This window comes from Dioscorea cayenensis, chromosome 24 (assembly GCF_009730915.1).
Source record: "Dioscorea cayenensis subsp. rotundata cultivar TDr96_F1 chromosome 24, TDr96_F1_v2_PseudoChromosome.rev07_lg8_w22 25.fasta, whole genome shotgun sequence".
NCBI lineage: Eukaryota > Viridiplantae > Streptophyta > Magnoliopsida > Dioscoreales > Dioscoreaceae > Dioscorea > Dioscorea cayenensis.
In genome coordinates, this window is record NC_052494.1 from 481422 (window position 1) to 507719 (window position 26298).

General features: G+C 29.7%; 2 protein-coding genes across 4 annotated transcripts; both read left to right on the top strand.

Annotated features, from left to right (window-relative positions):
* The first annotated feature begins 6085 nt into the window (after positions 1 to 6085).
* Positions 6086 to 12616, top strand: LOC120252859 (upstream activation factor subunit spp27-like). Of its 2 annotated transcripts, none has more exons than XM_039261055.1 (7): positions 6086 to 6436; positions 8428 to 8542; positions 8687 to 8861; positions 9937 to 9990; positions 10238 to 10294; positions 10376 to 10545; positions 12291 to 12616. In XM_039261055.1, exons 1-7 carry the CDS (start codon positions 6111 to 6113, stop codon positions 12414 to 12416), a joined length of 1023 nt encoding a protein of 340 aa, XP_039116989.1. In that variant the 5' UTR covers positions 6086 to 6110; the 3' UTR covers positions 12417 to 12616. The 2 variants fall into 2 exon arrangements, with proteins under 2 accessions (XP_039116989.1, XP_039116990.1); XM_039261056.1 differs by having other exon boundaries at positions 10241 to 10294.
* Positions 12617 to 21992: 9376 nt separating this feature from the next.
* On the top strand, positions 21993 to 24660 carry LOC120252783 (transcription factor NIGTH1-like). 2 transcript variants are annotated; one of them, XR_005534134.1, is made up of 6 exons: positions 21993 to 22231; positions 22323 to 22543; positions 22928 to 23270; positions 23608 to 23684; positions 23778 to 24314; positions 24618 to 24660. XR_005534134.1 is itself a non-coding variant. In XM_039260939.1 (5 exons), exons 1-5 carry the CDS (start codon positions 22021 to 22023, stop codon positions 24024 to 24026), a joined length of 1101 nt encoding a protein of 366 aa, XP_039116873.1. In that variant the 5' UTR covers positions 21993 to 22020; the 3' UTR covers positions 24027 to 24443. The 2 variants fall into 2 exon arrangements, 1 of the variants encoding a protein (XP_039116873.1); XM_039260939.1 differs by lacking the exon at positions 24618 to 24660 and having other exon boundaries at positions 23778 to 24443.
* Positions 24661 to 26298: the final 1638 nt, after the last annotated feature.

Here is a 26298-nt window from a genome sequence, read left to right on the forward strand (position 1 = left end):
TTATATGAAGAAAAAAAAGAAGGGACCTCTCGTGTATAAACCTTTGTAGTTTTTATGATTTTAGGTACACACGTCAATATTATAAGAGATATTTTCATATTAATATTTAAATGTATAAAATATAATCAACTGTCTTTTTATTTATTGGCATTGAGTCATTTTACGTAAAGGGTTACTGGAGAAAGATATAAAATTTAGTCTCAAAACTAATGCAAAACACACGTATGCATGTCCCTAATTGTTTTTTTAATGAAAGTTCTCTTATATTTGTAAAAATATATATAATATAATTTTTTTAATGTTATTGTTTGACATGAGGAGGAAAGAAAAAATGGGTGTAATTAGTATGATGTAAAAAATGGAAATTAGGAAATTACAAATATAATTACATAGTTTATAGGGGGATATATGTAAATTGCCATTTAAGTTCTAGAAGGTATATAAATATTGAATATTATAGGGAGGTGTTTGCAAAATAAACAACAAAACAACCCAAAAGGAAAAATCCCGGGAAAAAAGCGGATAGATGAAGAATATCAATAAGTCATGACTTAAAAATATCTCGGATAAGATAATGAATTGTTGGTGTAAAATGACTAAATTGCCCCTGAATTTTAAGGGACTTTTCCGGGATTAATCTCATTGTTGGACGGTGGAGATGAATCCACTCACCGCCGTTAGGTCAAATAATACTTTTTTTTAATATTATTATTATATTATAAAGTGAACAAGGTTCAAGGATGAAATAATGAAAAATAAAAAAATAAGGGATTAAAAATTGTGATTTTTTTGTAATTTCTAATGGTTTAATTTTTATTTTTTTAATGACATTCATGAAATTTTATTCCCCTGAGAAAAAAAATTTTAAATCAAAACTTTTATTCTAAATCCTAAAGTTATTACTGTCAGTTTTCCCAAAAGATATGTCATGTACAAATATATAGAAAGTTAGTCATGAACTGTTAAAAATCAATCACAGATTTTTCGAAATAATGTGTCTTTATTTATATATACACATATATATAGAGAGCATCACTTATTTAAAGAAGTTCCTAAATTTGAAATCTATGGACATTCACAATACCTGTTGGATTCCAATCCAATGACTACAATCCATTCATAAACAATATCAAACAGTATTAAATAATATTATATAAATATTTCACATTATTATATACAGTAAAAAAAACATAATATTTTAATAAATAATAGCTATTGAATTATCATTATAAACATTTTAAGTGAACAGTCATGTGTTTACACACATTGAAGACTTAATGGGTATATATGTAGGAGTTGGTAAAGGAGTGAGGAAACGCTCTTAACGTCACCAGGGTGAGTGGAGATCTAGGTTGGCGGTTTTTGGCATTTAGCTTGGAGAAGGGTATAATGGTCATTGAAAAGGGCTATGGTGAGTGGAAACCTAGAAAAAGGGTTAATGACGGGATCTGTTAAGGCTTAGTGGGGACACACTAACTTTCTCAAATTTCCCATTTTACCCTCATCTCTTCTTTTAATTCCCATAATCGCCACTAAACAGATTCAACGGACCAAAAATTCATATTTAATTAATTAATTAATAATTATGAAATTCAAAATATATACACCCTTAGACATTACTGTATTTACACATATGCCACCAGAATTTCTTTTGGTTGTTAAAGTACAAAATTGGTCTTAAATTATATTGAAATATTTATTTTTATAAAAATATTAATTCTTTTATAAATAATATTTATTTATCAAATAAACATACTTATTATTTTTGATATATTACACTGGGTCTCTACGTAAGATATTCATATTATTACTAATTAGATGGTTTAACTCACATACGTGAAGATATATATGTATTAAAATATTAAACTATATTTGTCCCTAACATGTATTTTATCTATATTTTGACAAATATATATACACACGCATACAAATTTATTTTTTTTAAAGATAGGATATATGTAGATATGCAAATTTATCGAGGTCAAATGTGCAAAATTTCCCAAAATGGATAAATATGATTGAATTAAATTTTTATTTTTATGTTTTTAAAATAATAATAATTATTATTTAATTTTGGTGGTTAGTGTACAAAAGAGTTGGTGGATGGGGTGCACCAAGCCATGTGGTTGGGCTAACTAACCTCACCCCCTCACGTGACCTTCCTGAAGTTCACGTGATTTACACCTTAGACGACAACATCCTCACCAAAAAAGCACTCCATTTTCAACAATATTGCACTATAATATAAAAATTCTTTTTTTTTATTTCAGTAAAATATTATTTTAAAATTTATATTAGATTATATAATTGATAATTTTTTTATAAAATAAAAAAGAACAACTACCTCTTAATTTATTGAAACTGAACTCTTTACTTAAGTGTTTATAAATAGTTAAAAATACGAATTTCAAATCTCAGTTCATATAGGACGAGGGCACGGGTGTGTTGTGAGTATTAATTTCACAACTATACAAATTTTTAATCCATTGTTTATCCATATTTTATTAAAAAAAAATAATAATAAATAGGTATTTTTTTACATTAATATATAATTTTTTTATTGCTATTTGTGTGATGTATGTTTAGCCACGCAGTCATTATTTTTTTATTGTTTTAAATTATGCTTATTTTTTATTTATTTTTTAAAATTTGTCCATGTCCTGTTAAATTGATGTATTTACAAATTAAGTATGATATTAATTTTTAATTTAGTCGTTCATTATTGACATTGAACTCTTTACTTATGTGTTTATGTATAGTTAAAAATACGAATTCAAATCTTAGTTCATATAAAGATGAAAGCACAGAGTATTATCTTCACAACTGTACACATCTCTAACCCATGGCTTATTCATATTTTATTAAAATAAATAAATAAAAAAGTATTTTTTATATTAATATATAGTAATTTTTTATTGCTATTTGTGTGATGTAATAAATAAAGCCATATAATCATTGTTTTTTTTATATTTTTATATATTTTTTTTTGTTCATTTTTGTAAATTTTGTCAATGTCCTAAAAATTGATGTTTTTGTAAATTAAATATAATTTAAATTTCTATTGTAGTCCTTCATTATTATTATTATAATTATTTTTGTCGTGAAAAATAAAAAATAAAAATACTTGCATGGTTCATGAAAAATCCTCAACTATTGTTCTTACAAACAAACATGAGAAAAAAAAATTAAATTATATATTTAAAAAACTAATACATTATATGAAAACAAGAACAATCCAAAATAATTTTGAAAGAATAAAGGGTAGTATTTTGAAAAGAGAGCTCCATTTTTTTTTTTTTAATTCATAACAATGTCTCCCAAACAATAAACATTTATAGCTGGACTTTATTATAAAACTCAATAAATATGGTACGTATGAGATAATAATATATTATTATAAGTTTGCATTGATTTTGAGAGCTTATCAACAACTAATTTGTGTTTGATAAGGCGTGAACGTTATCCCAAAGAATAAATAAATAAATAAAATAAAATAATAAGTTTACAATCACACCCTCATCAATTTTCATGATTTCATATTTCCCACCTACAAATATGCTATTTTCTAAGGGTATGTATGAAAAAAAGTAAAAATGGATAATTACTAACATATCCTAATAAAAATCATATTTGCTTATTACTTTTATAGACTATTTTTATTTATAATTTATGTAAATATATTGTTTATTTTAGAAAATGAATAAAAAGAAGACGGTAAAAAATAATTTATATTTTTATAAAATTCAATCTCAAAGGGTATACAAGTAAATATAATTTTTATTTAGCCATGTAAGTAATTTTATTTTTTGAAGAAAAAAGAAGATAGAATTAGAGAGTGCACTTTGTCAAACAAGTTTACTCTTCTTCTTGTTTTGGGTTTGACTAAATCATCAAAAGTCAACATCATTCGGATTTATTTACAAAAATGTTAACATTATGTTCATATTAAAATATTAAAAATGTTAATATTTTCACCAACAAATTTTTCTATTTTTTAATCAATTAAATATCCATCCATTCATTTTCAATTTCTCTTGAATCAATAAAAATATTTTTTATTTTTTTAATAAATAAGCGACAAGTCTACTCCGAACACAAACCACGTGAGAATCGGTGAGTTATATCCTGTTCTCATAACCATGATATTATTATTATTTTTAAATAATAATAATAATAATAATAATAATAATGGTTGATGATAAGAATGGTACTTGCCATAAAAGGAAGGAGTTGAAAAGTCAACGAGGAAGCACCGGCCAAAGAACCGGTCATGACTCACGAGTGAGAAAACAAATGCATGGTGATGGGGGTGGTAGCTAAGGAGTTGGTTTTGGCTTCCTTTCAATAGTCAAAGCTTTGACCAACTTGACTTTTAATTTATTTGATTTTATTTTATGGCATGTTTAATTTATGTTCATCTAATTGATATTGATAATCAAAATTATCCTAACAAACTGATCTCTCCATGTATGGGCAGTAGGTTCTTTACAAATGTGTATTTATTTTTATTTTTTTTTGTCAAAATAAGCAGCAAGCCCGTTAAAAATATGTCTTCACCCAAAAATTTAAATTTTTACTATTTGTGAAAAATTTTACTGGAGATTCAGCTACCAATAGACCATTTAGTTGTTGGTATTTATAAATATATATTAATTATTAGTACAGTTTACATACATGATTAACATAATTTGATCACTCTATTAAAAAAATAAATAAAACTACATATGGTAGAGATGATCGGTTAAAGTGGCAGAAATATATAAATATTTATGTGTATTTTTCTATTTACAAATGTGTATTTTCTATTTTTCTACTTTTAAATTTAATTTATTTAATATTGTAATTCATCTAATTTACATTCACGGTCTAGCACAATGAGAATAAAAATCAATATTTAAATATTTATGTGGAATATTTCTGCTTTGGTTTATTTCAATGGTTAATTATTTTATTTATTTATTTTTAAATGAACAGGTCACCGTGAGCCAAATGTGCACCGGTGTGTTGAGTGCACCATTGATACTCACTTTATGTGCACAGGGATCCATTCGCACGCTACATTGGACTCTATTCAACATGCTTTATATAAAATTTTAACGCATGTTATCCGTATGGAAAAAAATGTGCCTTACCACAAAACTATACTATTGTTAGTGTTTTAATATTTTTTTTTAAACTCAACATATTTTATTTCATAATAATTATTTTCTTTAGATTACATTGATTAATTATTTCACCTCAACAAAACACCATGTGTGTGTATATACACACATATATGTATATATAATTCTTTATAATAGAGTTCATGCTTTAATTACCTAACCATTTTTTCTCTTTCAAATAATAATAATAATAAAAATAAAATATTGAATAACTTTTATTTCTCCATTTTATTTTTAAAAAATTATTTAAAAATGAAACAGTGCTTAACTTAAAGCCCAAGTGGAATTCAAGCCATAGGTCCATCCAAGCCCAAGCCCACTTATGAGGATTTTTCACATCTCACCCCTGAAAATCTAGTTATTTTATGTTGATCCTTAGAATTTCTCTTTACATACATACCTTTAAATAAAAATTAAATTAATAATTAAATAAACATTTTTGCACAATTTGTGTGCATAAGAAATGGCGAGCATCTTTCAACCGTACAAAAATTATCAAGTTTTTATTCAAATAAAAAATAACCAAAAAATGAGATCTTTGATTGAATTCAATCATCGTATATTCTTTATACATACAGATAAAAAAAGTATCATAATAAATTTGATTTCATTAAAGAAACCACTTCAATTTCTCTTTAAAAAAATATTTATTTTCAAAATTTTGTTTAAAAAATTAAAAAAGAAAAATCACTGAAAAGAAGAGGAGAGGATTGGAATATAAATACAAATCCTCTCAGGGACCTTTATGAAATTTACCAAAAAGTTATCAAGTGGGGCCCACCAAAAAGCACATGTGGCACGAGGCACACGTTGAAATCCACCTTATCTTAATCCAACGGTCACGATCAACTAGACCCGTTAACCCGAAACCCGCAACGGGTCGTCTATAAAGAGGTCTCCATTGTATCCAAACCCGAAACCCGAATCCGAGAAGAGAGCGCGGTGGAGATGGTATCGGATGCGGATCTCGTCGGCCGGCTGCGGGAGTTCCTGCGAACCTCCGACCTCTCGACGACGACGAATGCGATCGTCCGGCGACGCCTGGAGGAGGACTTCGGCATCGATCTCTCATCCAAGAAGGCCTTCATCCGTGAACAGGTGGATCTTTTTCTCCAGTCGGAGCTCAACCCTGATGCCAAGAACGAGGCTGAAGAGCCGGTGAAGGGGGAGGATGAAGGGGATGCTGATGGAGAAGTAGATGAAGAGGAGGAGGAGGAGGAGGAGGAGGAGGAAGAGGAGGAGAGCAGTCATGGGAGGAGTGGCCGGAAGAGAAAGTGCGTTTTCTTTCATTTCTTGTTTTGGTTTCTTGTTATTTGAATGATTCTGTTGGGTTTGGTGGTAGGGTTTTGATGATTAAGGTTGGTTGATGTGATTTGTTTGAGGGTTAATTAGGGTTCTTTATTATGATCATTTTTTTATTTTGCATTTTGTGAATTTGGTGAAAGAAACGGAAAAAAGAAAGATTCTTTGTCTTGCTTTTCCTCTTTTGGCTGGCCTTTTTTTTAATAAAAAGAAAAATTCTCACGGTTTTCGTCCTTTTACTTTGTTCTCTCTGGTTCTTTGTATCAATGATCCAATTTATTTTCAATTTGGGTTCTTTTTTCACTTAATTTCATAATGATTGGTGTTCATGTTATTGTATGTAATGGATTTTGTCGGTAATTATCAGCTAGAAGTTTTTGTTGGAAAAGCTATCACTTGGTACTTCTTGGAAACTTTTGTTGTTTTGGGTTTTGTCGTTCTTTGTCAAGGGTTTCGGCTTTTGCGTTTTGACCAGTATCTTTGAAGTTTTTGTAAGATCGAACTTGTATGAGAAATGTTATGTTGTTGCTGGGAAGTGTTCAATTATGAAGTTTCATGGTTTAACTCACAGAAAAGTAAGAAAATTTACATATTTTTTTTATTACTTGCAGGGCTTAGAAATAAATGTGCCACTAATGATAATTTCTTTAAAGCCCTTTGGTATTTCTAACTGTAACATGGCAGCATACATGAAATGGAATTCTATATATTGTTCTGTGATTCCCATGCTTTGGTTCTGATTTTCATTCATGTTGCCTGTGATTTGAATTATGATTTAGTAAAATCTGGCATTACTGAGATAACACTCAGTTGTTGCCTTAAGGATTCAATCAAAAATAATATTCCTCTGAGATATGCACTAACTTCATTTGTGAGTTAACCTTGCTTCATTTGTGAGTATCCTTAGAAAACAAGATGCCGCAAATAGAGAAAGGCCATTGTAAGGCCTGGGTCAAGTCTTCCAATGGTGTACTTCTTTCCCTGCCATTTTTTTGCCAGGATTTCTCAAAAATGAGTTCTCTTTCACTCTGTATGATACAATATATATTTTTTCATAAAGGGCAACTAGGACAGATGGTCAAAATAGAGTTTAGGTGTGGTTGCAATTTTTCTTACCTGTGCTCTGAAAGTGTATCTTCTTTCTGGTTAACTTTGAGGTGCAGTGAGGCCAGAAATTCTTCTTGTCTGTTGGCAGGAGTTGTCTTGAAATTCTTAATTTTCATTCTTGGTTAACCTATTCAGATAGAAGCCACATCAGGGAAGCAAGCCTTGAGAAAGAGTAAACTATTCAGCTTAATGGCAACCCACCTATATGTAGATGAGATTCTTCTTATAATGAAGGATGTTTCTCTTTTAATGGTGGTCTCTTTGAAGACCACATAAAAAATGGAAATTTGACTTTTTCTGTTTGAGTAATAATCTAACTTGCTTTATGCTTGGTTTTTAAATTATTTAATGTAGAGAGGTTTTCCAATTATGTGCATACTTATTTGGGAAGCTACTTAGTCCTATTGTTGTCTATTACTGCAATGTGTTTGCTTGTTGGGAAAGATTTCATATAGTAGTGCAGGCCTTCGAGGTGTTAGGGGATGGAGGGCTTACTTTGTTGAACCATTTTTTTTTATATCGCATTTTTATGATATGAGGTTATATGTATCTTGATTTGCCTCTATCATTTACCCACTTTTTAATCAACTCAACTAGATAGGCTTCTTCCTTTTGTTTCCTTGTGTAAGATCAAATGATTAACTGGATAAATGCGTGCGTGTGGGCACATGCATGTGTGTGCCTCAGTATTTTCCACAATCTTTTCTCCGAGGGATATTTTATGCTAGAATTCTCAAATTTGAGTGCTTGAACTGTTTCTGCTTGTGCTTTCCTATTCTTCAGAACTAATTTATTGGTTCAGCATAATGTGCCATTTCTAATGCATGATATCTGTGCCCATCATCATACTATGTAGATCTAACAAACTCGGTAAGGAAACTAAGAAGAGGGGCGGTGGTTTTACAAAAGTCTGTAGGCTCTCCCCACAACTTGAAATGTTTATTGGAGTCTCTGAATTAGCCAGAACAGAGGTAAAGACTTGAATATCTTGTGAGTTTGTTGTTTCTTTTAGACTTAGTTATTTCAAGGGAATATTTCCAAATCATCATCATCATCATCATTATCATCATCATCATCTTATTCTTCTTCTTTTTATTTCAATTTTCTGATTACAGGTTGTTAAGAGACTCTGGGCTTATATTCGGGAAAACAATTTGCAAGATCCATCCAACAGGAGAAGGATATTATGTGATGAGAAATTGCAAAACCTTTTCAATGTTAATGCAATTGACATGTTTCAAATGAACAAAGCATTAGCAAAGCATATTTGGCCCTTGGATTCAGAAGATGGTACAGTTTTTAAATTGTTCCTTATACTATTTATTTGATGATTCTAACATGAATGTTTGGGTTGAAAATTCACGTGGGCCGATTTTCATTAATCTGTGGGAAAATGCACATAGAAAATCATCTCATGGAGTATATCTTTGCTGATATCTAGATCATGAAATCTTCAAGTCACTTAGAGGGCACTTATTGTCTTTAGTTATCTTGCCTTCGGATGATTAAATAACTGTAGAAATATCTTGATTCATAAATTGAAATTTAGTTGTGTTCTGTTGTTGTTATGGTGAATTTTTGCAAATTTAATTTAAATTTAATGGTAGTGTTTCTCCTTTGTAAGGGTACATTGGCTTCAGCTCATTTTGAACAATATGTAAAGATCTGTCCATTTATGTTAAGCTCACCAATGCTCATGAATATACTTTTAATTGATAGCTTGCTGTTCTGATCTTCTTTACATTATAATGTTTGGCCCACTAAAAGGTTGTTAATTGTAGGAGAGCTTTTTCTTGCAACAAAATGAACTTCTCAAGGCATGGGAGTCTGGCATAATGGGGATGAATGGTTAGATTGGTTGAGTTTGTCTGTTATTGGTATTGAGTTCTGATTTGGTTCATTTTATTGATAAATTGCTGGATTATGATAGCAAGCTTTTTGGTGGTCGCATCTGTCCTGTAACATTCTTGTTTGGCAGGTCTTAGTTTTTGTTTGTGAATGTCATCTATGCCAATTATGTGGAAAGTGATAGCTGTATTGGACCGAGTATTACTTCATATAAATGAGCATATTCAGGAACAGCTTTCCATCCGAATTTCATTGACTTTGTTTACTATTTTCTTATGCAAACTGATATAGCCCATACAATCTATTGCCTGTTATATTGATAGATTTCTGATATAAGTTGTTTATGCCTCCCGTTCGATTACCAATTTGAGAACTTCTACTGGATCTATGAAAAATGATTTATTGTCAAGGATGTTCGTAGGATCTTTTCCTTTGTTATGTTTGTGATGTCTATATAGAGCTTTCTTATGAGTGAGAGATCAGTTTCCCTAATGATTTATGTTTTATTATTTTGCAGGTCCAGCCAATTCAACTCCTAAAGAAAAACAGCAAAAGAAACAGAAAGATGAAGGTTTGACATGCACAACACATTATAAATTAATTACATTTCTGAATGCATTTTGCATGTTTTGTCTTACTTTGCCATCAGATTCACGTGAATTACTGGAAAAGGCAATTTCCTGTTTAGGATTCTTGTATAAGACTAAAGATTTATTCCTTTCTTTTGGTTGTTTATGAATGAGAAATCAGTTTTGTAAGTGATTTATGTTTCAATGTTCAAAAAAAATATCTGATATCCAATCTGATATTTTTTTTAGCAGGTCCAGCTGAGTCATCTCAGAAGGAAAAGCATCATAAGAAGCAGAAAGAGGAAGGTTAGGAAATGCATTGTATGCTATTAATCAGTTTTCTTTCACCAATGTAATTTTGCAAATCACATCCTGCTTGGATATCAGATTCTGATGAATCACCACCAAAAGCAAAAGGTCGAAAAGGAGGTGGTTTCCTCGCTCCACTCCAACTTTCAGATGCTCTAATTAAGTTCATTGGTACTGGAGAAAGTGCTCTATCAAGGTCTGATGTTGTGAAGAGAGTATGGAACTACATAAAAGAAAACAAGTTGCAGGTATAATCGGTTTTAGTTTTGATCTGAGCTTTAGCTACTGCTTAATTATGGGCCTCATGGAGGAGTTTGATTTTATACTTGACGTTTGCATCTTGTCTGAAAGCACTACAATCATATAATTGATGGTTCAGTTGCCTTTAGTTGTGTGCATCATGGGTACTGGCTTTACACTTGATGTTTGCATCTTGTCTGAGAGCACTGCTCTGATATAATTGTTTGTTCAATTTTCCTCTAGTGGTCAACAAAGGCATGGGTTTTCTCTAATTAACAACCATTGTGGCCATCTTGCAATCCCTACTTCCATGTGCTACACAAACAGAAGAAAAGAAAACGCAAACATTCTCTTTTAATTTTTTAGGGGATGTATCAGAGGCATTCCATTGGATAGATACACACTTTGAGACATATCCTTTTGGATGTTCTAGGAAGTATAGAAATTACCTCAAGTAAATTTTCTTTGATTCTATATCCCCTCAATAGCTTAAGAGTCATACTATTAGCAATGAAATTTAGGATGTGGCCTTTTAGACTTTTAGAGAAGATCTTTACAATTCAAAATTAATAATCTGCTCTTGCCAGAAATTCTAATTTCCTGTTTCATTCTTTTTCTACGGAATTGTCGGGCCTTTGTTCAGGATTTGATGTTGGTGTCACTTTTTTCTCCTTTTCTTTTTATTTTATGTTATTTATTTATATTTTGAGAAATGTGTATAAGCCACTACGTCATATACAAGACACAAGCCCTCGACCTCCAATTGGGGATGAGATTGTTATACCAACTCGTCATTTTGGAGATGATATGTTGGCGTGACTAAGAACCCTTGAGTTTGAAGACATTGAATATTCTAATAATTCTTGGAGGGATAATCGACTAATGCAAGCTATATGCATTTAACTTGAATTGAGCATAAATCCCACTGTTTAGGAATTTGGACTTAATATGAAGGTCCAATTGAGTTAGTCTTGCAAATATTCTATGATTGACTTTGTTGAAGAGGCCTAATTTGAAAAACTAATCATTGAGCAACTTTGTCAAGAGTGCCCTGAGGCTAGCAAACTGTGCTACAGGACATTTATCTCTTTTGTCTTTTTCTATCAGCCCGACAGTGTGACGCATTGTACCTGAATTTTACCAAGTGTTTTTCAGTGACTTGTAACATTTAGGGAATCCACCCTGGCCATGTAGAATCCACACCTCATGTTGACCAGGGAAAGCCACAGGAAGGTGCAGAATCTGCTCTAAATGCTAAAGATCTAGATTCAATGTATGTGAATGTGGAAATCCTGCTAGATCACTGCCTAGCTGTACAAAGTTGGTGAAAATGGCAGTTTTATTCAAATCAAAACATGTAATCTTGCATCGATGGCATGTGTCTGGTAAACAGTTTCTGTTCCAATTATTTCTTTGTCCTGCAATCCTACCTTAGAAAAGGTTAACTAGTATCATCGAGAGCCTGCAGTTTAGTAGTCCCTTGCTAAATGTGGGGACTTCATGACTTAGATGGAAACAGCTATTTTACAATGAACTTTGATATGATTTGATTTATCTTCATGTTACTATTCCATTTGATTTTTAGCTTTTTCTAGGCCTGCTTTGACATTAATATAGTAAAATCTAACACTCATTGCATTACCTGCATGCATGCATTTTATCAGCAAGGATATTTCTGAATTTTAAGAAACAAAGATTATGAGGATTTTTTGTTGTTGAATTAAGGATTGATATTGCGTTTTTCTCTTGGAAGGATCCTGCTGACAGGAGGAACATCATATCTGACGAGAAGCTTAAAGAACTGTTTAACGTCGACTCGTTCCATGGTTTTACCGTTTCTAAGTTACTGACAGCACATTTTGTAAAAGCCGAAGACTGATGCAGAAAAACTGGTAAATTGGTAACACGCAAGGGCAGTTCCGGGCAATTTTGTTTTGAGAATGTGTTTTGCAAGCTTTCATAATTAACTGTTTTATTTAACTGTCTTGTCTTTCTAGCTCGATCGCCTTCGGAGAATATCAAGAAGATGAAAATGAAATTTTTTTGTTCATTTCTTTTATCTAATGCATTCGCGTAATATATTATTGCTTCTTCTTTTGTTTTTCTTTCGCTTATCATTTTCGTGAATGAGATAAGGGATGTTTTAATCAGAGCCATTACATCAGGGAAACAAGAGATCAGTAGAATATTTTCTTATGTTTGCCACTTTGCATTTGATTCTTTGTTATTGCTATCTTGATTTCTGATTGTCTCTACATTACAGTTAGAGATATTAAAAAAATTAAAAAGTCGAAGATGGCGATGGCTCCGGCGACGGTGGCCGCTCGTATGATAAAAGGTACAAAGAGCTGACTCTTGTTACTGCACTATTGAACTTTTTTTATACAAATCTTATCCGGAATCCATTTCTAGATCAGAATATATATTGTCTTGCAACTTAGAAATTCTGCATGTGAACTACTGAAACTGGTTCTGTTTGATCCTCTAGAGTTTTGATAGACAAAAAGTATACATGTCCCATGTGAAGTGGGGTCATGAGAAGATAGCACAGAACATGCCCCTTTTTTTTTTCTATTCAAATTTATAAATCTGAATTTACATTGATGTAGGGATTAATAAAAATTAATAAATGCTAAAAGATTCACAGCACAAAGAATTTGGCCCCGTTGTTAATTTGGTGGTGTTGGACTTTTAAATGTCCCGAGTTTAAGTCTGAATATAGTACTGTTAATTTGGTGGTGTTGGACTTTTAAATGTCCCGAGTTTAAGTCTGAATATAGTACTGGTAATGAGTTCGGTGTGAGTTTAGGTTTACTACCTGAGTCTTGTATAGCTAGGTGAGGGCGCGCATGTTAGATGATAAATTTTTGATTTATGTGCATGTCTCTGACCGCCAGTGTTTGTCGTATTTATTAAATAAAAATAAATAAAATAAATAATAAAATTATGTTTATTGCCAATGATCTGTTAGTCTATTAGCACTTGGTCATGTTCTTAATAAGGAGGATGAGTTTAAACTTTAGCTCATGTACGAACGGGTTGAGGTATTAATTTATTTGTGCGTGCCCTGAATTCGTAAAATAAAAAATAAAACTGTGTTTATTTTTGGTGTTTGTTTTGGGAAATTGGATTGTATTTGGATTGATTAATTTAACAATGGACCGAATATGAAAGACTGAAAATTTTGATCATCAGATCATCTGATAAACTATAAATAGAATTACAAAGATTTATATGCGCATTAAAGAATATATATAGAGAGAGGTTGCATAGTCATTTGTAGATTTAAAATCGATGACCATAAATAGTGATATTGTGCTTATTAATAATAATACAGTAAAATATTTTGATTTGAACCGTTAAATCATTTTCAGTACAGTAACTCAGTAAATTATAACCGTTTAACCTTATTTCTATTTGTAGTTATAGTATTAAATATAAAAATAAAAACACACCCAAGTATTAGGCTGTTATTAATTGTGAACATCCGAAAAAAAAAAATTCTGATGTAAATAATTTATATAAATAATTTATATATGATCAGTAAGCCTTTGTTAACCTAATCTAACCTAATTATACTTAGGGACACTATACTAATGTAATGCTATGAAGAAGGAAGTCAAAATAAACTTTTTTTAATCTTATCTTTATAATGTAATAATGTTGGGGTTAGTGTTTTGCATTGTTCTTTGAAAAGCTCAAACAGTATATGACTTTAATGTAAATAAATAAATAAAATAAAAATAGAAAGGACAAAGAGTACATTTCAAAAGTCAGAAAGCATGGGTGCAATTCAATGTTAACATTCATCCCCTTTAGACTTATAAGTCTTTTTGATCATGAGTTATAAAAATAATAAATAAATAAATAAATAAATATAAATAAAAAGGGTAAGCTCACCTTGTCCTTGTGTGGCCATGTTTATTTTTTTGACCTCTTTCTTCTTTGGATGGAATAATATAATTTTATTTGCATTATTACACTCATTGGTGGATATATATATAGGTAATTTCTAATGTATATTTTGAAACCCATATTTTATTTATCTAGCTTTACTAATTAAATTACCCCTTTTCCTTTTATCTTTGAAAAAAAAAATCAAAATTAAATATTTATTTATAATTTTATTCTAATTTTAACCATATATATGAGTGAAGTTGAATATATGGTGTGTGCAATGGCACTTTTGTTCTCATTGAAGTTATATATTGATGTAAAAAAATATATATTTAATAATAGTTAAGCATGATTTTATTATTATTATTATTATTATTAATAGGATTTATCCTTTAAGAATGTCTATATTAACTGTTGAATTATTATTGAACATTTTATTTATGAACAATATTAAACAGTATCAAATAGTATTACATAATAATGCATAATAATAAAAAAAATAATTTTACATAATATTTTTATAGACAATAGTTATTGGATAATAATTTAACGGCCGTAAATAAACATTCCTAAAGTAAGCAAATAATTTAAACCATATTATTATTATTATTAGGAAGAGGAGGTGGATAATTTTCTTGAGAATATGTAGAATGAAAAGGATGGGTATGATTGGCTTTTAGACAATATGTTATTTTTTATGAAAAAAAAAAAGAGAAGGGATGAGTCATGTAGATGAGGTTTGTTAGGTCATGGAAATGAACTGGCATGCAAAAGTTATTCTTGCTGACAAACTATCAAATAAATATTTTAATGATAAGAAAACCACTTCATTTATGACCATAATAACAAAAGCAAGTTTTTTTTATTTTCTTAAAATAAAAAAAAAACAAATTTATTTTTTTAAAGGGAAAAGACTCCAACCAAGCATCCTTTTTTGCGTCATTTTCATTTTATTGCCCCTCATGTAAAATAAATTAAATATGATATTTTCCTTCATCATCATTATTATTTCATATGAACCCTATAAATTCTTATATTTGTATTTTGTATACCCAATTAAGTTATTAATTATTACAAATATAACAAAGAGTTTTAATAAATGTAATTATAAGGGGTTTTCCAATTGTATATTTGCCATTTAATTAGTATGTCAATTTCCTACTAGAATTAGTCAATAAGCAAAATAATTAAAGTTTATTCTACCTTATATAGATATAATTTTTGATCCTATGAAGGAATACTTTTAGGGCATGATTTTAAAGCACATGGAATCTTAGGTCAAGTGATGGCTCAGAGTCTCTCTTACTTATTATTATTATTATTATTATTATTATTAAAAAGTACTTTAATTTGTCTGTTTGTTTAGAGAGAGAGGGAGATATTCCTTAATTCACATCACTAGGCTTGCAAGTGAGAACAAAACATCATACTAACTTTAGAATCCCTTGTTGTTTATTTAAAGTTCATTGGCTTCCAAATCCATTTGTTGATGTTTGCTTGGATTCCTTCCTTCTTTTTTTCTTACCATCCATCTCACTTCCCTTTCTTTTTTCTTCCATTTTGTTCTTATCTTCTATCCACAATTTATATTTATTATTTTATTATATATATATTATTAATAAATGTGGACAAACAATATAATAGATCTCTCAACAATCATAATCATTAATGTATAATCTTATTTATAGAAGAAAATAATAATAATAATAATAATAATAATAATAATAAATGTTTTGTATATTTTCTATTAATTGAATGGTTTGTGGTTTAATTAGTAGATTAAATTTAATTGTTGGAAATTTGAAGGCTTTTTTAATAATAATAATAATAATAATATAACTTTTTCAAAAAAGAAAAAAAAAAAGGTAGTATGACATGTTAATGAAATCTTAAAAAATCTTGTAATATTCTTTATATGAGGAGAGGAATAGAATGGAACCTTGTCTACATATGACCAACTATTTTCTTCATATTCTCTCTCTCTATTTATTTAGACTTGAAAACAGTTTTCCTTTTCATAATTATTATTATAAACAATATAAATTATACAAAAGAGCTTATAACCAAATGGTATTTGATATTTAAAAAAAAAACATAAGTGAGAAATTCAAAATATCTCGAATTCAAGATTCTTTGGACGCAATAAAAATAAGAGAAATTGTTCATATCATCCCTCCAACTTTCTCACTCGATAAAAAAATTCATGGACTATTTCATATCCCAAAAATCTTTTTTTTTTTTTTTTTTTTTTTCTGACACAATTTAAAAGTTTATTTTTCAGTACTTTTGTCAAAAATGCCCCTCAGCGATTTTAAATGGAAACATAAAATAATAAACAAGAAACTAAAATATTAAATATCAAAAACAAATATTAAACAAAAACGATATATTTTTAAATGAAAACCTATGTAGTTACGCATAAACACACAATGTTAAATAAAAGATATACTTAATAAACCGGAAATACATTTAGTAAGTGATACAAAATTGGATTTTTTAAATCAAATAAACTAATGCAGAAACTGAAAAATAAGTAAACTGAAAAAAAAAAAAAAAAGAAGGACGGTAGGAGAAATTAAAATATCATAGGGACTATAAGGGGTATTTGAAAAGTTACAATGATTAATAAATAATTTTTCCTAATAATAACATGTGCGAGTCATGCGGTAAGGAGCTAGATCTCTAACCCTCGTCCTCAACCCGAGGTGCTGCAGCTGGATGATTAATTCTCAAGCCAATATAGTACATGTCGCTTTCCAAAGAAAAAAAAAACCAATATATATATCTTCAAATTAGCCCGTGTGTTTTTAATATATATATATATATATATATAAACTTAGTTAGTGTGTATGATATATAAACAATTAATTTAATTTTCTCAAATAAACTACTTCAATAATAACTCATCAAAAATTTCTCATACTTCTCTACCATATATAATATACATACATACATAAATATATATATACACCATCTTATCCCTTTTTTAAATATTTTTTTATATATTTAATCATATTTATTTATTTATTTCTCATATAATATATATATATATATATATATATATTTATAGAGATAGAGATAGGGATGGAGAGATAGAGATGGAGAGAGAGAATCCAGGGAGAAGTGGGGCCCGGTCCAGAAGGTCCGGAAAGCGACAGATCGTGCGGCGAACCGAACCGGACCGATTCTCCTCGTCACACGTGGCCGACATGCCACGTATGTTACTGGGGCCCACACTGTTTTCCAAAGAATCTTTCTACTTCCAAAACCCCACTCTTTTTTTACCCCTGCCTCCCTCCTCTCCAATACCTTCGTTGTTTAGCATTTACATTAATAATTAAAAAAAAATTATAATACTACTCTCTCCATTTCTGTTTATCTGTCGTGATTAACCAAAATTTACATACAAAAAAATTAGGTATTTCATAAAATTTTATAAAAAATTAGTTATCATTCCAAAATTACTCATAATTTATATCTTCACGTTTCTCTCTCATATTTAATTCCAATAATAGAATTAAATAAATTGCTAAGGGTAATTTAAAAAAAAACAATAAATATTTTTTGATGTTAAAAATTGACATATAAAAAATAACATGGATTTGTGACAAATAAAAAAAACGGAGGGAGTATATATATATATATATATATAATTTTGTATTTACATAATTTTGTATATAAGTGAGATATTGTTTATTTATTTATTTATTTCTAAAGATTTGTATGGTGTTATTTTTCAAATATTAAAAAAAAGTTGAATAAATGCAAGCATATTTATAGCTTTTAATGAATAAAAACTCAAAGGGGCCGTTCACTTGTTGGTCTATCAGAGTAGTATTTGTGTTATTGGTAAAAAATATTAACTCTACTTATGTAAAAATGTGATTTATTTATTTTATAAAAAATAAATAAAATAAGTTTTTAAATTTAAAAATTAAATAATATAATGATCACTATAATAGTTGAATGGTAAGATATTTAACTGTTATGTGATTAAAAGAAGTGATTTGTCCGTATTTTAAAAAAAACTAATACATTAAAATAGATTTTTTATGGTAAAAAAAAATCAATTTACGAAGCCTTTAAAGGAAAGTTAAACAACTCTCCAACGTACACATTTTTTTTTAATTAGTTTTAAGAACTTCAATATGCACTTAGAAATTATAAATATATATGTGCCTTAATTTAATTTTTTTTTTTTTTGCTAAAACCCTATTTGTAAATCTTTTTCCTCAACTTATAATTTGTAAAAAATATTAATAATTGTAGAGGAATATATGCCCAAAAAGAAAATGTACTATTGGTATATTAGGAGAATGAAAGGGAAATAGGTATTTGAAACTATGCACTATCATATGTGGTTTAGATTCTCGAATAACATGAAGGATCCATATGAGAAGGACAGGAGAAAGATATATATGAATTGGACCACTAAATTAATTTTTTTATGGTTTAAATTTAGTGTTAAATGATAAGTCATTTCAGCTTAAAATTTTAACTAAATAGAATAATATGTATATATGATTTATATATTTAAATCAATATTTAAAATTATGTTATCGACTGTGTTTATGAACTCAAATTAAAAATTAGTACAATTGGGCTGATTGAAGTGGTATAAATTTCAGTCGTTTAAGCAAATATTTTTAAATTCGAATCTTCATATATATGGAAAACACTTACTACTGAAATATTGAGGGAAATTTATTTATTTTTTTTATAGAGCTTTAATATTTTGTCTCATAATAATTTAAAATATATTGGGTCAAAAAATGAAAAGTTAAACAGTGATATAGATTATGAATTATTAGGATTTGTCATTCAAACATGAGAATAAGTTTTTTAATTATTAAAATTTAATTAATTTTGGAAATAAATATGGGAAAAAAGAAAATAGGTTAGGTAAAGATATGAGAACATAATCTAGAAAATGATTCTTGAAATATGAAGCACTATATAATCCATTATCTTTGAATGGTGTTTGTTGGCCGTTCCTTTTTATCACATAACTTTTTATCGAAAGTTTGGGTGCTCATTAGAGTGGGAATATCATGGCCCATCTATTCAAGAAACTCAACTCCCCACTCTTTACATTTTCAAATGGTTGACCTAAATAGAAATAAAGGTAAACAAATAAATAAATAAACTAGGGTTTGAGTATGAACAATATGAAATCAAGTAAAAAAATTATAATCCGATAGTAATATATATATATATATGTGTGTGTGTGAAAGAAACATCAATTGCGGAAGTCCGTAGTTGGGCACTATAAGCACCACATACTTATTATGGGGTTGATTAGGTTTAGTTACGGTCGAGTATTTTACTTTTTATTGTGCTACTATTTATAAGTATGGTGAACTGTCAAATCCTATTTTTACTCGACCTATAGGAACTCAAATAAGCAAAACTAAAAAAAAATCCTTTAATGAATTTATAGTGTTTACCGTGCCCAACTGCGATCATAGTTGATGTTTCTTCTATATATATATATATATATTAATTATCGCGAACCAAATAATTTTTATTCATGATATTATAAAAAAATAAATAGTAAGTATTCACACACACATATATATATATATACATGATGTTTTGAGCTTCATCTAATATTTTTTATATATGAAATATGAACTATGATAAATATATCAAAGTATTATTTTATGCATGTGTTCTATACTAAACTATTTTTTTTAAAATTTATATAGTTGTATCATAATAATATTAAGAATATTATTTTCCTTGAAAATCAAGCTAGTTGGCATTTTTTTATTTTTTAATTGGAATGCTTTATGTAATTATCAATTTAATAATTAATGAACCATGTTTTATTTATTTTTTCTTAGCCTCATTTAGCTTTGTGTAGAATATATTATACAACTTTTGTCATGCTCTAATATTTTAATTATATATATATATATATATATAACATTTTTTTTGAAAAAATTTATAATAGCAAGACTTATATGCTGTAAATGACAAGCAACCCCTTCTCTTATTTATTTTTTTATTATTTTCTCCCACAATGTAAACACAACCCAACTTTGAATTTAATATTTATTATTATTAAATAAATGTGAGAAAGTAGAGAAAAGCATGGGAAATGTGTGGTTATGGAAAATGGTGAAGGTTTGGTATTGGAATCTTAAAAGAAAACCCTTGACATTTAGCACCTTCAAAAGCATCCTTCTTCATTGGCCTTCCAACTCCCTAAGATTCTCACAATAATATAAATTTAAATATTTATTAAAAGTTCTTATATATATATATATATATATATATATGTTTCTTAAGATCATATAAACAACGCTTGTACTTGCTACTCACATCTATGACACTTGTCCCTATAGTGAACCACCCAATGAATGAATTAATAAATAAGTTTAACTTATATCTCTTTATTATTATTATTATTATTATTATTATTATCTATACATACTATTAAAGTAGATATATAATCTACTCCGAGAGCATTTTAAGAAACAATTTTATTTTACTTTTATTTTTAAGTTTTTATTTATATTACTTATAATATTAATAATTAAAAAATATTAATTGCATCTAATTATTTATGTAATAAATGTCCATAAAACCTTTAAAATCCAAAATATACAATAGTTTTCATGGTATGAGTTATTTAATTATATTATTTTATATATGATATTGCCTCAAAACTTCTCACAAAATTTTAAAAATTTCGATGTGAAACCGGGAAGAATGCCTAGTTATTATTATTATTATTACTATCTGGCTTTAGTATAAGTTTATTAATTTTAAGGGCATGAATCATGCTATTAAAAGTATGCTAGAAATCAATTTTATTTTAATAAATTTTATAAATAAATTTTTATAATTGAAAAGGATTACTAAATCATGGAAAATTTACCTTTCAATTCTTGGCAGTTTACAATTTTTCTCAGATCTCGTATTTTTTTCATACATTTTAGTCCCTCATTTTTAATTTTTATATTTTTTAATGTTTATTATATTAGTTATTTTTTTGAATACTAAAAAATATTTTTAAATCACATGTATTAATCTTGCTCTTCACAAGCCTATTGGAGCTGAGCCAACCACTTGTAAGCATTTTATTGAGTACTACTAGTCAGAAATAAATCTGGATTTAAAAATAAATAATTAAAAAATAGACTTTTTTTTTAAAATATAAAAAATTTGAGAGATTTTTTATTATGAAATTGGAAAAAATAGAAAAATGTCTAGTTAATTTATATACTCCTATATATATATTTAATGCATATTTAAATAAGAAAAATATCAAGATAATTCCATATTAAAAAAAAAGAAATTTGTTTTTTTCTCTAATCGGGTTTCGGACTCTGGATTCCAACCCGACCCGTTAAGAAAAGCGACGCGGTTTCCCGACTCCGACCCAAATTATCCGGGTGAGATAAAAAGATTACGCGACGCCTCGACGATTCCCGGTTCAACTTAAACCGATTCGGTTCGAATCCGGTCTGAACCGGGTTCGGTTCATCAGTGTTTCTTTTGTATAAAAGAGACGCCTTTCTCTCTTGCTTCTCCTCGTTCCCTTCGTTGGAGGTGGAAGGCGAAGCGGAGAGTGGAGGATGGCCTCGATCGCGCCGGAGATGAGCCTCGATCTGAAGCTCTCGGCTACGAGGACCATCGGAGGATTCCTCCGGGAGGCATCGGCGATGGGCGACGGTGAAGCCCGGGTCGCTAAACTCGAAGAGTTTGTCAGAGTTTTAGAAGAAGAGAAGAGAAAGATCGAAGCGTTTAAGCGCGAGCTTCCGCTTTGCATGGTTCTCGTTACCGATGGTTGGTTTCCGATTGATTCTTGTTTTTTTTTTATATTTTTTTTTGGAAGAATTTTTGTGGATTTGTTTTGAAATTCTTTGTGGGTTTTCAGTGATTGGGGGATTGAAGGAGGAGCTGGAGCAATGCCGGGGAGATCGGTTTGATAGGGAGGTGGAGGAGTTTATGCCGATGAAGAGAAGTAAATTGGAGGAGGAGATGGAGGAGAGGGCGAAGTTGGAATTGGATTCTAGGGATAAGATGAACTGGATGAGCTCGGCTCAGCTTTGGAGTGACAATTACAGTGATAATGATAAGAAGAAAACCTCTGAAGAGGTGCAACATTGATCCATCAAACATGAAATTTTTCTCTGAAATAATCTGGCTCTTGTGGATAGTTTAATGGTTTTTAATGGAAAAAGATGAGTCTTTTATTCATGAAATGAGGTTGTTTTGGATTCACTGCTATCCTTTCTCGTTTCTTGTAATAGATTATATCATGTTTACATATCCATAGTTCACTGGTTTGCAGAGAAAAAGATGTTTTTTCTGTGATAATTTATTTGCTTCAAAATATGATGTGAAGTGGCAAGGTTGGGGATGTTTTGATTGTTTCTCTGGAATGGATTCTCTGAAAATGACTTCTTTTTTTTTTTTAAACAAGAGTTTGATTGGTTTCTGAGATTAATTTTTAATTTTTTTTTTAATCTTTTATGACAGAAAGGTGAGAAACAACCCGGACTTGATTTGGAACCAAGGAACAAGAACAGAGGAGCATTTATCCCATTCAATGGTGTGTTACCAGCAGAGAAGGATGAGAAACCGGCCGGGCCTTTGCCAGACCTCTCCTTGCTCTCTTCGGCGGTCAAGAGCTCTAGGCCAGTTGCAATGATGCAGGAGGATCATCTTTATGGCGGTTCTAATGGCGGTGGGAGAGCTCCAACCAGCACCGGCCTAAGTTTGCAGGCACAGCAGCAGCCTGCCAGGAAGGCAAGGAGATGCTGGTCACCGGAGCTTCACCGGAGGTTTGTCATCTCACTGCAGCAGCTTGGTGGTGCACAAGGTTAGCTGAAGTCTTTAAATGTTTATGTTTGTAGTGATTGGATTAAGATAATGGTGTTTGGATTCCAAAAGGAGGATTTTTTTTTTCCCTGCTGAGATTTTTATTGATTTTTGACGAATTGGATCTATTCATTATGGTTTTGTTTTTAGAAAGTTGCTAATTTGTGGGTTTGTGCTGAATGAATGGAAAAGCGTACTTTTGTTTAGTCTCAGTTACAGATAACTTTTTATGTATTTTCAAACTAAAAGTTGGATTCCATGGATGTGGATATGAACTTTAGTACTTTATTGATTTTGCTGTCAATGATCTAATGTAACCTCTTTTCCTTATCATGCAGTGGCTACTCCAAAGCAAATCAGGGAATTGATGAAGGTCGATGGACTTACAAATGATGAAGTGAAAAGTCATTTGCAGGTGAGGTTTTGTTCTTCATTTCCTCATTCGGTTCTCTTCTGCAACATCGATGGTACATGTTTAATGAATGAATGGTTTCGGGTAATGTTTCAGAAATATCGGTTGCATGCTCGGAGGGCACCTAACTCTTCTGTTCAAGCTAATCAACAAGTTCTTGTGATGGGAAGTCTATGGCCTTCTCAAGATCACTACACTGCCGTCTTGTCACAGCAGAGTGCTTCCCCATCTGGGTCTCCTCAGAGCCCTCTGCAATTGGCCGATGTTTCACGAGCAATCTCTGTTACTGCCGGAGATAGCTATGAGGAAGAGGATGGCAAATCAGAAAGTTATGGTTGGAAATGAAACTGATTGAACTTGCGGCTAATAATAAGATGCTTTTTATTGAAACTAATCGATCGAGTTTTCGAGTGATTGTGAATTGTTGGAGTTTGAGAATTTGAGAGTTTGCTGAGGGAGAGACTGACTGGTGGGTGGGTTAGTGTTGTATAGTAAAATCGGAAGTTTTGCTGATAGAAATGTTGTCCTTGAATTGCAATGTGAATGGACTGAAATAAAGTTTTATACAACATAAAGGCCATGTTTGCTGAGGAGTGCAGTCATGGAGTTCCTCAGATGAAATTTTGTGGAGAGGTTTTATTTTTTCTTTTTCTTCCTTTTTTTTTTCCCTTGTCGCGTCTCCTTTGCTATGTATGTTTGCTGAATATGCAACTGTAATTTCGACAGAAATTTTTGCTGGTTTTCAATATGAACAAGATCTTTGAATTACAATCTTTGTGGTTGCTTATTTCTGTTGCATCAGTGTATCTGATTCCAACTTTTGCACTGAATTGGTTGTATTAACATTCAAATGGATAACACTCTTGTGATTGATATCAATTATTCGTTCTTTTTCGAAGCACTAAAATTTGCTGTCTTTGTTGGCACCAATTGCAGAAGGTATCATCATCGTCGAAGGTTCAATGAATAAAGTCATCTTTGAAAACTTAGTAAGGGAATCTAGAACTTGAAATGGTCCTTCATTCTGACAAACAAGAGGTCTATAATGGTTTCAACAAATTGTTAGGTAGCAGGATTGCTGTCCATTATTTTCACATGCAGAAGCCAAGCCAACGATGTTTTTATTGTCTTCAAAGTTCAATTAAGATCAAGATTATTTCTGAATGAATGAAATGGAGCTAGTTTTACTGCAAGAAAGCTCAAGAGAAGCCATTAATAATGAAATTTAGCAATGTTGAAGCTTGAAAAACATCGGCATTGAATGTTTTACTGATTCTTTGGATGCCAAGATATGTATGATTTTGAAAGGGATGAATTTGTGGATGAAAACAAAGAGTCCTAGTCATTGACGGAGAATATAAAGATTGGATTCTTTCTTGGAAGATGTTGTGAGCCCACATTGAGAGATAAGTTCGGATATTTGATGTTTATCACATGAATCTCTAAAAATAGAAAAGGTGCTTCAATTTGTGACTTAAAAGTATTCTAGGCCGGAAAAACAAAATTTGGTTAGTCAAAATCAAGTCACTTTGTTAGATTCGAATGATCTGGGTTCGATTTAATCCAAAAACTTAAGTTGATATGATTTTAAAAAAAAAACATGTTTATATATTTAAATCTATATTTTTTAAATTAATTGGCGTAGGACTATTAATTGTTCTTCAAACAAAGTTGAGTTTGAGGGAAAAAATGATTAATCAAGACCGAATTCAAGAATAAATTATAAAACAGTCGATTAAAAATAAGAATTACATAGAAAAAAATTGGTCTTATTCATAAATGAATTTTAGAAAATATAAATAAATCATGTGCACATAAATATTTTTAATTTTTCATTTAACCTTTTTTATTTTTTCGAAAAGGTATTTGACCTTTTTATATCTCTACATTTTACCGACCTAATACAAAATTAATAATTTAATTATTTTGTATCTAAGCGTCATTTTTTGTGTTTATAGCGATGCAAAACTATTTTTTCTTAATATTAATTTAAAAATTACATTGTCAATCTCATGTTACCTTTTTATTTATATTTATTTGAAAATGATAATTATTCTAAATATCTAAATTATCTAAAAAATAATATAGTAAAAATATAAGATTAAAAAAAGCTTCACCAATAATCTCTGTCTATTGTTTTGTGGTGTTTGTTTTAATAAAAACCTAAGATTATTATCCCCAAAGCATGTGCCTTGTTAAGTTTACTCCACGTTTGTATATATACCCTTGTCATGAGTATTTAGTTAAAAAAAAAAAATATTAAAAAAACTCTAAAAAAAATAAATTATTATTACATAATAAAAAAAATCTAATTTTTAAATAAAAATAATGTGAATCGCTTGATTAGGATAAAAAATAAAAACCCCAAAGCCCGTGGCTTGTTGAGTTTACTCCACGTTTGTATACACACCCATGGCATGCATATTTAGTTAAAAAAATAAATAATAAAAAACTCTGAAAAAATATATTATTATCAAGGTTGTCAGACCCGACTCAGGCAATGACCCGGCTAAGCCCAGGAGTCAGGGGTCAATGGGTTCGACCGGATCGAACTGGGGTTAAACCGAGGTCAATAATAAAATATAAAAAAATATTATAATAATTAATAATTAGCAAA